The sequence below is a fragment of the Suncus etruscus genome, chromosome 4 (genome assembly GCF_024139225.1).
Source record: "Suncus etruscus isolate mSunEtr1 chromosome 4, mSunEtr1.pri.cur, whole genome shotgun sequence".
Classification (NCBI taxonomy): domain Eukaryota; kingdom Metazoa; phylum Chordata; class Mammalia; order Eulipotyphla; family Soricidae; genus Suncus; species Suncus etruscus.
The window spans coordinates 140,244,818-140,259,451 of record NC_064851.1 but is presented as its reverse complement, the minus strand read 5'-3'; the positions used below and the strand labels follow the sequence as shown (position 1 = coordinate 140,259,451).

Here is a 14,634-nt window from a genome sequence, read left to right as displayed (position 1 = left end):
GCCCTATCATTCGAGAATGACTCTAAAGGGGAATTTTTTTTTACTTTATCAATGAAAAATTCAGGTTCTTTCTTTCAATGAAAAGTTCATTGTGGGTTCAATGAAAATATTCTAGAAAACTGCCTTAGTATGACTTTCTGCACCACAAGGAAGTCCATTAAACATCTCACTGCAAAATCTGACAAGTAGGTTATATCTATTGAAAATCACATTAAGTAGAAGACAGATTTTTGCCTAAAGCATGATGATAACTAATAATAATAGTACACAATGGTTACACATAGATTATTTTTTATATAAAAATCCTTATGTATAATTTATAGGAAGCTACAGTTAGGAACTTTTTTAATAAAATACATTTTATTTAAATAAAAATAACACGAGCAATTGCATTAGAACTTCCCCTTAATAACATCTATACTACAAGCCTTGTGATGAATAACTTAAGGTCAAGTCAATTTCTATACTCATAATTGCTTCATACTCAAGATGAAAATAAAACATCATGTTTTACAGGGAATAGAACCTGAAGAACTATTAAATGAATCAAAGTCATAGGTAAGAAACACTCCAATGTAATAAAATTTCTAACACTGAAGTTTTACTCTGAGGTCTGTCATCCTGCTGATCTTTTCTTGGATTATAGCTTCTTAAAGAGATGTAATGTTTGAAGGTACTGGGTACAAATTTAGACAAATGTGTGTGTACACATAATCTATAATTTTAATTATATTTTGTTTTATTAGAAGTTTGCAATAAAGTTGTAGTTAATATTATGAAAATTCAGTCAACAGTCATATTTTAATAATTTCAGAAATTAATATTAAGGAGATAGGACATTAAAATGAGTTGTATGATACAATGTGCCTATATATGAAGAAAAATCTTATAATATATAACTTACTAATATAAAAATTAAAAATGTTAGTGATTATGCTTCTCAACAAACAAGGGCAATCAAAAAGAAATTTGACATATTGATTCTATAAGGAAGAAATAAGCATATGTATTCAATCAGTCAATGTAATGTATGAGAAACTTAGCTCCTCAAACTTAGGAACTTGGAAGGAAAAAAAAAGAAAAGTAAAATTCACATAGGAGTTAAGTGTTAGGTATTTTCATTCTCCTTTACATATATTCAAATTTAATCTTTTCCACACAATAGTCTCATAAAGTCAATTTGATTTTTTAGATTAGAGATCAGGAAATAAACTTGAAGAGGAAACTGCCCAAGTTCACAAAGTTACTATATGTACAGGACAGTGTTCAGACCACCAAACTCCTTTCTGTCTGATACAACCTATGTATTGAAATTGTGAATAATTTTCATGGCTATACATTTCCTGGGAACTAGGTTTAGGGAAAAGTGCATAGAGCTATTTAGTTAAGAAGAAAGAATTCGAGACTAAGTCTAAATCAATGCCAGATTGACAACATTTTTTTCAACTAAAAAGTGGGTTTTTGATGACTAATTTTTTTTTTTTTTGGTTTTTGGGTCACACCCGGCAGTGCTCAGGGGTTATTCCTGGCTCCAGGCTCAGAAATTGCTCCTGGCAGGCACGGGGGACCATATGGGACGCCGGGATTCGAACCAATGACCTCCTGCATGAAAGGCAAACGCCTTACCTCCATGCTATCTCTCCGGCCCCTTGATGACTAATTTTTGATGTGTTTATTAAAAATAGATTGAAAATGATAGTCTTGTTTGTGGCTGGGTGTTGAAGAAAAAAGAAGGAAATAGGTTGAGAAAAGGATATGAAATCACAAATGATGTATGAATCTGTTAATTGCAGCTGACTAAATATGTAGCTTCAAGAAAGACCTTTAACCTTCCTGGGACCATATTTCCTTATAATTTGTCCTATAAATCAACAGCCCCCACAGGGTTAAGTGAAGAAAAATGAGATAAAGTATTACCTCACAAAATATCCATATTTTTTGGGCCCGGCGAGGTGGCACTGGAGGTAAGGTGTCTGCCTTGCAAGCACTAGCCAAGGAAGGACCACGGTTCGATTCCCCGGCATCCCATATGGTCCCCCTCCCCCAAACCAGGGGCAATTTCTGAGCGTTTAGCCAGGAGTAACCCCTGAGATTCAAATGGGTGTGGTCCGAAAAAAACAAAAACAAAAAAAATATCCATATTTTGCATACAAGCAAAAAACTTCACAAAAGCTATTAAGCATGTGTTACTCTTTAATGTCTTGGGCATATTGTGGAGTGAGATGGGATGATGTTAGTTTCTTCAAATTCAGTGCAGTAAGACAGTTTGTAGTGGAAGGGTACAGAAAGACCTGAAGGAAACTAATAGCTATTCTTTTATTTTTAGGAATGATTGTTATTATTCTCATGGTTTTTAGTTTGTTTTTAAAGAATCAGAAAGACAATGAAGTTCTATTTCTACCCCCAGCAAGGGTATTGTTTTTTAGAGCTCACTAAAAGTTATAACCAACCAACCACGACCAGATTGGTTTAAGATTTGCAGTCTGAGGATGTCAGAAGTGGACCCAGGGGGCCAACAGGATTGGGACAGACTTTTCTGTCCAACAATAATCTCTAGAACACAGTTGCATTCTGAAGCTAGCTGCAGCTATAGGATGAACTGGAAGAGTTTTTATTTTACATGAACTGAATAAGTTTTGATTTCCTACTGAAGTAATATCTTAGAGTAACAGTATCAATCAATTTTCTTATTTAGATCTGTTTTAGAGTGGATAAACTAGATATAGTGTATCATCAAAATTTCTTCTCCTTTAGCTTTAAATTCCTAACAGCATGTCTTTTTGTCCTTTGCTATTAGGACAGAGATTCAAAAAAAATCCATTTATGGGAATGAATATATTAAGTAAGAATGATAAACCATTTGTTAATTTTCAGAGCTGGCCTGGGATTGATACTAAAGAGATTAAATAGTTGGAGGGAATAAAGAATAATAATAATTATCAAAATATATAATTTACATATGTGTGAATCTTTCTCTCCATTCTGCCCTCTATCACAAAGGTTTGTTTCAAGTAAATATTGTATCATAGCAAGTCAGTTTCATCCTAAATTACTAAACTATCTGCTCATAATTTTCAATGTTTGGGATGAATCAAGTCTCAGTCTAAGCTCAAAGGCACAGGGAAGAGTTTCAGCCTTTACATTTAAATTTTCTACATACTTCTTGATTTGCCTCCTGTCTTACTGACTGTATTGAACAAATGAAAGAATAAGTGTGACTTAATGATAGACTAGAAAAAGTTGTGGTAGTGTGTATAAACTTAAGTTGACACAAATATAGTGTTTTAAATTATTCAGAAGATTCAGTAATATAAATAGTAAAAATGAGGAAAGACAAAGGCAGCATTTGAATATCCTAGACATACTGACTATTTAAGAAATGACACCAATGAAGCTATTAGTAGATTATAGGAATCATATGCATATGTGGAGGCTATCTTTAATGGCAGTATCAGGGTACACTCAATTTCCACAGTTTCCTGTTGTATCCCAAAGAATTGCTGACCTCTCCTCCATCTGCTTCTGAAGCCCTTATCCTATCTGAATAATGAATAAAATGCCCTAAGTATAGAAAATGTACATTCCATGCAAATATCTACTTGCTAAAATATGGCTTTTGTATAAGCTAAATTTCCTCATTTCTAAACTATGTCTTAGAATGTGGAAAATTTCTCATGCATAGGCCCTTCCCTGAGCAGTAAGATGGGCAGTTAGTTTGATTTATTGATAGAAAGGATGTTTGTGCATGTGTGTGCGTGTGTGCATGCACACACTCGCTTGCACAAGCACATAACGTAATCTGAACTTAAAGCTGAGTGAATAAATTATGAGCTTGATAGGCAATAGATTTACTGAAGTTTCAGGGAAGCTTCACATTGCCAGGTGCTGATTGGCTGCTTTTTGGACCATTGAACCCATCAGTTCCTGAATCATGAAGCATTTTTTCCTATCATGGCTACATCAGATGATCACATTGACATTTTCATCTATCTGAAGTTTCTTGATGTCATTTTAGATTATGCTGACAACCAGGATTCAGGCAATCGTACCCTATAATGTCCTAATAGGTTACTGTGGGTAAAAGGAAGGGGAATAGCATATTGCTTGGTAATGTTCCCTTTGAAGGGAATAAGGTGATTAGCAGAATCGGTAGGCAGAAAATGATTCAAGAACAGTGTGGCAAAGCAGCAGACAGACATGATGATCATGGGGGTCCACCAAACACATCCCTAAATGATTACAACTGTCTAATGAAGATGATAGGTGTTGGTCTAACAGACTGAACTATTAGTCTGCAGAGCAACACTCCCATGTCTCCACGGAGAAGCATTTTTATTGCAGTAAGTCTTCATTGGTAAATGAACACATCTTTAAAACTTACAATTTCTTATTGCTTAGTATTTGAGATAATAAATTCTTTAGTTTATCAGTACCTCATGTCCTTCAAATGTGCATTCTTTAAATACATATACATTCTTTCTCCTGAACAATAAATTATTCTTTTAAGAAAAAAAGGAAAAAGAAAAAGATACATAATATTAAAGCAAAGAAAAAAATCCCATTTTTTGACATTTATCTTAAACTTATATGAAAACAACTCCATGTTAGATGTTTAAATATAAATAATAAAGGACATTATGTTATTTACAATGTTACACAGCTAAGTTGAAAGAGTAAAAAAAGCTGAGATTAACTCATAAAGTTAATAAATGATTCAGGAAAATATCCAAGAAATGTACAATGTGTATTTACAAAAGAATATATAATAGAACTTGTGATATGTGGTCATTTCCTTTTGTCTGCACTTCTATACTGTGTTTCATGGGTTTTTGAGGATAGAAATCTTCGTGGCTGGTGGAATATTGTCAGAACTAAAAAGATAACACCAGACCTTCCTTCCTTACTTTCACCAATGTAAATCATGTGCCTTTGAATCCCAGGCCAAAAAAGGGAATAGTTACTGAGCAAGGTACCCTGAATATACTCTGCCTATATTAAGACAGTCACACTTAAACATGGAAAACACAGCATCTTGGGACATATTCACATACACCTATACAGAGTGCCATTTTGTAGAAAACATGTGGCTGTCCAGGCACTCTTGAAAACAGAGTCAGACCTGGCAGGATGGAAGAGAGTAGGACAGATAAGAAATCTTGAGTTTTATGGGTTTTTAAAAGACATTTTGCATAACTATGCAATGCACGCCTCTCAAAGGAAATCAATTTTATATTTAGAAAACAAAACTACCATCAAAATTCTAGGCAGTTTCTGAAAGCTATAGAAGCTTTTCTTATTTGGGGAATATAAACTTTGTTCCACATTTGGATCATAGCTGAACTGCTTAAATTATAAGCAGGATGGTTAAGAGTCATTGGCAATTAAATATTACAGAGGTAGTGGATATAAACTAGGGTTTTGAGGTGTCATCTGACCATCCAGTATGCTCTTATTCTACTGATGCAAAGTTTCCCAACTTATCTATTTATATATAACTTTAGTGAGTAACTAGATTAAAGTTGAAACAAAATTTATCTTGTCCTAAACTGTCAGATACATTTGCAGCTAAAAATTGGACAGCACTTTTTATACTGAAAAGTGTTCATTGCTTGCAGATTTGATTTATTCCTGAAAGTCTCCAGAAGAGGTCACAGGGATATTTAAATGTCTAAAAAATTCACCATATAAATTTTCATTTTAATTTGGTATAATATATGGTTGGCAAAAAATTTATTGACAGTCTAAGTATGAGTCAGAGCCTTCAAAGACATTATGAGAACCCCTTTTTTTATTGAATATCTTCTTCCCCTTACTAAAACCTTATCTATTTTAACAGAATAAGGAAATCAGAGTAATTCATGCAACTGAGTAGAAGTGTTTGAGTCTAGGTTGAAAAGCAAATTAAGACCCTACTGGGCAATGAGAAAGTGGTACTTAAATAATAAAAGACAGCTTTAGATACGTATTACACTGAGTAACTTCAAGGAGGAGCCCCCCTCCAATAGATCTTTATGGATTGTAGAAACATATAGAAGCTTTTTTTTTTTTTACATGACTCATGACCAGTCTCATTTAGTTCCTACAAGCTACTTGCATGTCACTTTGCCCCTTTAATTTTAACAAAAAGATTTGGTGAAGAAATAGATTCTGTTTACCTGTAAACAAAGACACAGTTACTCTCAATGTCTTTATGCCTGGTATTCTGAATCCCATTTAGTTTCAGAGCTCCTATGTGACCCCTCAGAATCTAAGAAAACTATAGCCTGATTTAATAGATATCTGTGGCATATCATTAATTTGCATTAAAAAAGTTATCTTATTTTCCTGGATTAGTAATTATTTCAAATGTTAATACCTAAAGGCCTTGCTTGGCTTATAATCACTAAGATCATGCAAAGTTTAGACCAATCTTATACCTTTTTTGTGAAACAAAAAAGTTGAAAAGAGGGAGAAATAGTCAATATCATTGCAAAGTGAAAGATCAGCATACGCATGGGGGGAAGGTGTCACTTCTGCAAGTAAAGGTGCAATCTTTCCAACACCATTTCTATGAATTATGACTCATGGAAAATTCTTACTAATCACAAATCACATGCACATTGGTCAATCCTGACCAAAAAAAATGCTCATGCATTATTATGATGTAATCAAAGCAACACTGAAAAGTAAAAGCAAAAGAATGAGTGGTCAAACAAATTGTAACCAAGTCACAGTGCTGCTTTCCATCTGTTAAAATGGTATGCATACCTTATGCATTCATTTATTTCAGATATTATGATGAAAATGTTTCCTATGATGTCTAGTCACTACAATGTTTGTATAGGGACACATTTCACTCCACTGCTTTTTTTTTTTCAGATAAATAGCTGAGTATGCTCATGGGCCGAGAGGGCACGATTAAGCTCTAGTTCCCAAATCAGTGACAAATACAGTTCTGGAATGATTGCACCTTTTAAAGCCATAGTTTGACCTTCAGTTTAATAAGCTGCTCTATCATTCTCCCCAGAGAAAAAGTAAACTGGATCCTCATATAATGTGTTTGATTTATCCTGATAGCAAGCCAGAACCCATACATTTTCTGTGTATACTGTAAGCTGTTTTTATCAAGAAAAATAAATGAAAATCAAGTTCATGGTAGCTCATTTTAGTGAGAATGAACTATCTTCTGGTTAACAATATAATTTCAAAATATTACTTTCTTCCTAATATTTAACATAACTTAATGCAGTTTCCTGCTGTAATTAATAGTAGCATGCTGTTGGATCTACTATTATCTCAGAGCCCAATGAAGCAAACCTTTGGCTGGCAGAGTAGACACAACTCATTTCATATACTGAAAGCAAAAGAAAACTTGGTGTACAAATGAGAAGAGCATTTGAATGGATGTGCCATTACAAGACGTGCTGACAGGGTGCTACTAGAAGCAAACAGAGGGAGAGCTGCAAGTCTTGAAAATCATACATCCAGTCAACATCATAATGCAATGCACAAGAAGCCAGCAAAATCGGAACATATGGGATGTTTTGCGGAAATACTGTGGAAAAGCAGCCACGGTTAACTGTACAAAACTTACTCTCAACATAACAGAACATAAAGGCACCATTGATATCGTTCTCATTTTGAAATACTGTAAAAAATTGCTACATATGGCACATAACACATTTATACATACATATATTTAATTTATAAAAGTTTTTTCCTGTTTTCTATTTGCAGAACTGCTAAAATAAAATAAATTGTTTAATTTAAGGTGGAATACTTTATTATATAAAATAAAGTTTTACAGGTGAATCTATGTGTTTATTTAGGTTTATACAGCAATAGGGTCTTGATTAGCAATTACACTAGACAGCCGGGCCTGCATTTCTTCTTGTGTTGAGAAGCGCCCTGCTGGGTTAGTCCTACTTTCAGTCAGGCGAAAGGCAGGGGCTGCCTCAAGACTGGCTGCCAGGGGGTTCTGTATGCCCAGGAAAGGCGTATCTTCACCTACTCTTTCATCCTCAGTTTCACTCTCTGAGTTACTGCTTTCAGCACTGGTGTTGCTGTCTATATCCAACCTGTTGGCAATATGGCCATTGGGCTTTGTTCTTTTGGCCCTCCGGCTATTGACGAGTTTCTTAACAGGCTCTTGACTTGGCTCGTACTCCAGGGTGGTTTCATATTCTTCATCCTCTACTATCCTCAAGGGGCTAGGAGGAAGGCTGTTGCTCTCATGTGCAGGGTTGTGGTGGAAGGAGTTGAATTGCTGAAGGTGATAATCATACTTCTCCCGTAGTCTTGGTGGTGTCACAAGAAGCAGGGGTCTCTCCTCTTCCACGAAAGGGCTGATTGCCATAGAGGGCATAGACACCGCCGTACTGGAAACAGGTGGAGACATTTCCGAAGGGGGCGATTTGGGGGAGCTTGGCGTGTGGAAATCTACAGGTGACATACGAGCCGGGGTGGTCATTGCTGACACATACCTGTGTGAGCACAGAATACCCTGCATAAGTCTGATGGAATAAGAAGTATAGAGCAGGGAGGGTAAGGGGTCAGAGGTTATGGTAGATAATCAGAGAACCAAGAATTTCTATACATTGTATAGACCTCAATTGTTTACACTAGGACAATCATCACCCTTGGAATCCAACATTATGTAGCCAAGAGTCACCACACACGAGTACATGCAAAGATCAGCTAAAGAACCTGGCTTATCAAAGCTTGGGGAGTTTTCCATCTCATCGGGATTTTAAATAAAACACATGAGCCCATACACCAGTGCGTGCACTAGGCCTGGAAACCTGTCAGTTTATAAGCAGTAATGCTCAGGGGTTTGGAAGGGAAAGAAGTATTTCTTAAATACTATACCTTCCTAAAGGCCAAGGGGTCTTAGAGAATGAAGCCCAAATGGGGAATGGAAGAAGATCTAAGATGAGTTGCTGATAGCTGGATCTGCATGCATTTGGATCTGTGTGACTTGTTTCTCCTTAGCTCAGCTATAAGGTTATGTCTTATGAAAAAAAAAGAGCATAGTAACTTAGATTTATTCCTGATAACAGTGTCATACATTTGTGTGATTTTAATTTTTCCATGAAATGCTACTTAACATTTAATTTGCAGCTATCCATTTCAGTGACCAAAACATTCAAAGGTAAGTCTGAGATAACCTTAGATTGTCTTCATAGCTATGCCCAATCTCTGCTCTGCCTCTCCCCAAATCCATGGTCAGATCAATCCTTGTCTTCTGCAACTGTTCAAGAGTTGGCTCTACCAAGTTACCTTGGTAAAGCTATGTCTGAGACTGCTCAGTGAATCTCCTCAAGACAGAGTCCATTGTTTACACCATGCCACATAAAGTAAGAAGATCTGACTTGGCACAGAATAAAATGTGCCTTATTCAGAGTCACATTTCTTAGCTTTTAATAAAAAAATGTTACCAATGCATAGCACAAAATGACTCTTTTCTTCACATTGGCATTCACAGTGTTTAATTTGACTTGACCTGTGATGACACAGGACATCAGCATCTGAACTCTAGCTAACAGGAACAAGGAACTTATTAACTTTCCTGCTTTTTAGCCATGATTCAGAGTCATTGGATGTGCGACTTAGCTGTGTCTAAAATGGGAAAGTGTCTAGAGATTGAAATATTTGGGGCTTGAATTTTTGCTTAGGGAATACTTAAATTAAACTATCTGAGAAATGCTAATCCCAAATTCAACCAACACTTAACAGTGATTCATCTTTTCTTTTGGTGATTTCTAGATTCAGGTGTATTTTATTTCTCTAGATAATATCTAGGCTATTGGAGGAAGCCTGAAGTAGCTGGAAAATGCCACACTTTGAGGGTAACATCTCACATAGTTACAAAGAAAGACTTTATCCTTACCATACTCTTTCAGATTTTAAAAGAATTGAATTTGAACAGATTTGGTAAGTATATGTAGGCATAATTATATGAACTTAGAACATTTTTAAAACAATTTTGGACCATGCCTACTTTTTACATATATTAATTAAAGGGATTTTTTTAAATCTCTAGAGTACCAATATTTGGGAAAGATCCCCAAGAACATGATCAGTGGGTCCAGTATGACCTGCAAATGCAGAATGGTCATCTTTGTTTAAAATCCTTCCTGGTCCAAAAATGAAGTGTCAAAATGATCTTCACCCATTTCCCCCAATCTAAGTATAAATTCAACATTACATAAACCTTTCAGCAAGTGATCAAGATTAGACTGAGATGACAACCAATAAATAAACAAACAAAGCCCCACTGGATTTTTTTTAATTAATAAGTAACAACTTACTGAGAAACTAGAAATTCAAGTTGGGTATAAGTCCCAGATTTGTTAAGAATAAATAATAAAAAATATGAATTCAATATTCCTGCTCAGCAATTTTTTAGTTTAATTTACTGTTCTTTATTTTTCACCTTTGCTAAAGCTTTCTCAACTCAATCCAATATCACCCAGAAGAAAGCCAAACATTCTAAAGTAATGGGCCATATTAAAGGCATAATCTGCTTTAAAAACCACCTTTAAAAACTTCCAGACTCCACATATGAGAGATTTATTTATTCATCTCTTAGAATTTCATAAAAGGGGAAAACTACATGGTGGAACGCAAGCAGTTGTTCCCCATGACAGCCAGCAATGACATAGCCCTTGATTGAATTTAACTGAGGCTGGAAGGGAAGAAATTGTTAGTGCATGAGAACATCAGGCCAGCACAACCAGAGTTTAGATAACTGGAAAATTGGAATTAGAGATGGGTCCTTATCAACCATTGATGTCATCTCTCTAAAGTTACAACTGAGGAAACTGGACCCCAAGTGGGTCAGAGCCTATGGTCAGAACTAGGAACTCCAAGTTTGCTGCACCTTCACATCACATCACTCCAGCTCTTTAAGAGTTTGTTGCCTGTCAGCCACTGGGATGACGCGAGAAGATCAGAAGAAATGAGTTCAGTCAAACAAAAGGTGACTTCATCAACTAGGAGCACTCTTAGAACAGGCCACTGCTGCCCCTTATTCTCAATAGAGTAGATTCCTTAGGTAAGACCGCAGGTGCTCACGGGGATTCTCTTACTGGGGTTCTTTCTCCTCTGCAGTAGCTTTGCCCTTCCGTTTTACCTTTCACTATGAGGAGAGTCTCGGTAGGAGTCAGGGGTTTCTCTGGCATGCCTGAGGAAGCTGTTACATTCACGAGGGCCTCCCAGGCCATTAAGACGTCCTCTTGGGCCCCCCGTTGGGCTGCTGTGCCTACTGTTCTCTACTGATGACATCATGATTACAGAGTGGCTTTCCGAAATGATGCTTTCTGTATGTCCATTGCTCCAGCTAGGAAGAAAATGTAAGAGGCAAGGTGAAGTTATTAAGTTTTTGCAAAAATAAAAATCAATGGAAGTGATTTGATAAGCAATTAAAATATAGGCTTGCCATCAGTTCATTATAATTTTCCTTACTCTGAATTGAGGTATAATAATTAATCTAGAGAATAAATCCTTCTTTTTATTACTTTGTAAAGATAGGCTTTATTCATTTATAAGATAGACTTTCTTCAAATATAATCCAGTGAGAGCACATTTCTCAAATGCCACCATCTACCAAGTATTTTTAGATTTTCTCTGCTCTTGATTGTTTAGAGTAAAAAAATACTGGTCTGATGAACAATTGGAAGGTTATAATAATAATAATTATAATTATAATTATAATTATAATTATTATTATTATTGCTCTTAGTGGCATGTATTCAGACATAGATCACAACAGTCCTTGAGAAATTGAGGATTAGCCATGTAATAAGTTTTCATGTGCATTTCCAAGGGCAATACATTCGCTGATTAAAGTCACTTTCTAAGCATACCTGAATACTGAGACAAATTATCCAGTGCTAAAATTGTGTAATAAGGTGTGTGTAAAAACAATCTCTATAACAACCCCATGATGAATGTGTTCCTTTTCTTTCTTTGTTTTCATAATAAAAAAAATCAAGAATCAAATATGTTCATTTTGGTGGGGTTGAAGTGGTGCAAGGAGGTCCAGAGGCCATTTGGTGGGGTGGCCTGATATAGCACAATGCTCAGGCCAGCTAAACAGTGTTGATCAGGCTCAGTGGTTCAGTGAGCCATCTGGGCCATCCAGTCATGATCTAGAGACCATGGACTACTAGAGACTAAACTCAGAGCCTTTCATATACAAGATCTGCACTCTAATTCTTTGAACCATCTCTCTAATTCTAAGGATTAAATGTACCTATTAATTTAGTAACTTTTGTGTGTGTACTGGAGGTCTACAGGACTACCTCTAGCTCTGTACTTGGGGATTGCTCTCAGTAATGCTGGGTAATTATGTGGATGGAACCTAGGCCTTCTCAGACAAATCATGCACTCAGCTTGCTGAATTATGTCTTTGCCCTCCCAAAGTTCAAATTTAAACAGCAGCTTAGAGGCAGAGCCAGGTGATCTCAAACGTTTATGTACTCAACCTTATATTTAATTTCATGTTGATTTGTTGTTATTTTATTAGGTAAGATAAAAAAGCCTATGAGTAAAAATTATTTTTGGAAGAACACCATATGATTTAGGAAAAATAATTATACCTGTGACTAGGAGTCTGGGTGACAGTAGTGGAATGATGAGTTGTTGAGGTATAGTGACTAGTGGAAAAAGAAGTCTCGGCTTCTCTCTCAACAATATGTTCACTGGAGATGACATTTTTAGATACGTATTGCTGGATAAACAAAGAAATACAACTTGAAGATTCATGCAAGTCAAGCTAACTTGTTGCATATGAAATAATTATTCTAGTACACTTGTTTCACAATAAATTCCACTTCTCCACTAATTAATGACATGTTCTATTGTTTCTACTACGGCATTTTTTAGATGAAATGATTTGGACTAAGAAATCATTCCTTGTAGTGTATGCAACATAAATCTTATATATATTTTTAGTATAACTAAACATAATGAGAAACATATAATTCTTCCATTTTTCCACCTAATAGTGTGACTAGAAATTAATATAAATACCTTTTGCAGTACTTTTTTCCCCTTGGTTGTTGCAAATCAAAAAAAGATTAGCAAGTATCTCAGGGAATAAGAGCATAGACTTATTATAATTTTGCCTGTAAAAGACATTTTAAAAATATTTCTGTATTTTTTTTGGTTTGTGGGTCACACCCAGCAGCACTCAGGGGTTCCTCCTGGCTCTATGCTCAGAAATCACCCCTGGCAGACTCGGGGGACCATAGGGATGCCAGGATTTGAACCACCGACCTTCTGCATGAAAGGCAACAGCTTTACCTCCATGCTATCTCTCTGGCCCCAATATCTCTGTATTTTGGATCTTCTTTTTAATTTGTTTTCCCAAAGCCTGTGTTGACTAAAATTTTCAACTTACTGTCCATCATAAAACTGAACAGGCTCAGGGCTGGAGCAATGGTACAGTGGATAGGGCGTTTGCATTGAGCATGGTCAACCTTGATTTGATCTGTGGCATTTCTATGTTCCTCAGAGCTTACAAGGAGTGACTCCAAAGTGCAGAGCCAGGAATAACCCCTGAACACCACTGAGTGTGAACCAAAACCAAAAACTAAAAAACCAACCAGGCTAGTGAGAGGTTGAAAAATTGAAGTAGTTGTCAAGTTTCTCAAGTTGATAATACATATGATATATAGAGGGACTTTATTTGGGACTTATACTTTCATTGCTTTCTTTTTATCTTATTAGAATCTATACCTAGTGGTGCTTAGGTGCCACTAGAAGAACTGTGATATTTAGAGGCTAAATTATGCTGGGAATCAATCCCAGGTCTTCGAATGTGCTAGGCATGTCTTTTCCCACTTGAACTATTTACTCAGTCTCTCTACTTTTATCATTAAACGACAGTAGCAATTTCTGCCATATATCAGTTAAAAAGGACCATTTTAAAGTGTCCTTAAATGTGATTGATATTTCCAGGATTGAATTAAATAATAGGAAAAAGAATGGACAGACAGGAAATAATACTCTTACATAAAATAGGCCACTTAAATATCTAATGGATTGTGAGTTATAAAGAATCTGACATAGTCTTTGAGACTTTCAATATATAGAATTTCAACTAAACTTAAAACACTGGTTGGTTCTTTTAGCACGAAGGCTCTTATACATTATGTATCTTTTTTGTAGGAAGTAAAGCTAGCAGGCTTCAAGAAAAATGTTATACTTAGTGAATTTTTCTAGACTGTACAATTTTATACCTATTCAATAGAAGGCAATTTAAGCTCAGTGAATCTAATGAAATCAGCACTTAAAAATTATCAAATATGCATAAATGTCCCTGGACCAAATGTAAATAAGATCTTGTTTAATACTCACAAGAAATTTTTAAGTTTAGTAGTTTTAGGCCTGTTTTTAGGGTTTAAAAATTTTAGAAGCCATTTTCAGCCAAAGCTATAATCTAAAATAATTTAATTTTAATTTTACACCATGTAACATATTATGTACACACATATATGCATATATAGTGTATATATAACATTTTAGGAGAAAATTACACACGTTGCATCTGTCAATGTGTGGATATTCTTTTTTTTTCTTTTTGAAAAAAAGAAAAAGAAAGAAAGACAGAAAGAAAGAAAGAAAGAAAGAAAGAAAGAAAGAAAGAAA

The 14,634-nt window shown here is 35.4% G+C and overlaps 1 protein-coding gene across 3 annotated transcripts in view; it reads right to left on the bottom strand.

Moving 5' to 3' along the window:
* Positions 1-7,736: 7,736 nt before the first annotated feature.
* NRG1 (neuregulin 1) overlaps positions 7,737-14,634 on the bottom strand; it is a 218,956-nt gene continuing 212,058 nt past the window's right edge. For 2 of the 3 annotated variants that reach the window (XM_049772342.1, XM_049772341.1), the window contains 3 exons: positions 12,582-12,712; positions 11,114-11,320; positions 7,737-8,462 (listed from right to left, as the gene is read on the bottom strand). In XM_049772342.1, coding sequence (XP_049628299.1) covers positions 7,811-8,462; positions 11,114-11,320; positions 12,582-12,712 — 990 coding nt within the window. In that variant the 3' untranslated portion in view covers positions 7,737-7,810. Of the gene's footprint in view, positions 8,463-8,847; positions 8,990-11,113; positions 11,321-12,581; positions 12,713-14,634 lie in introns of all 3 variants that reach the window. The other variant, XM_049772343.1, reaches the window with a different exon arrangement.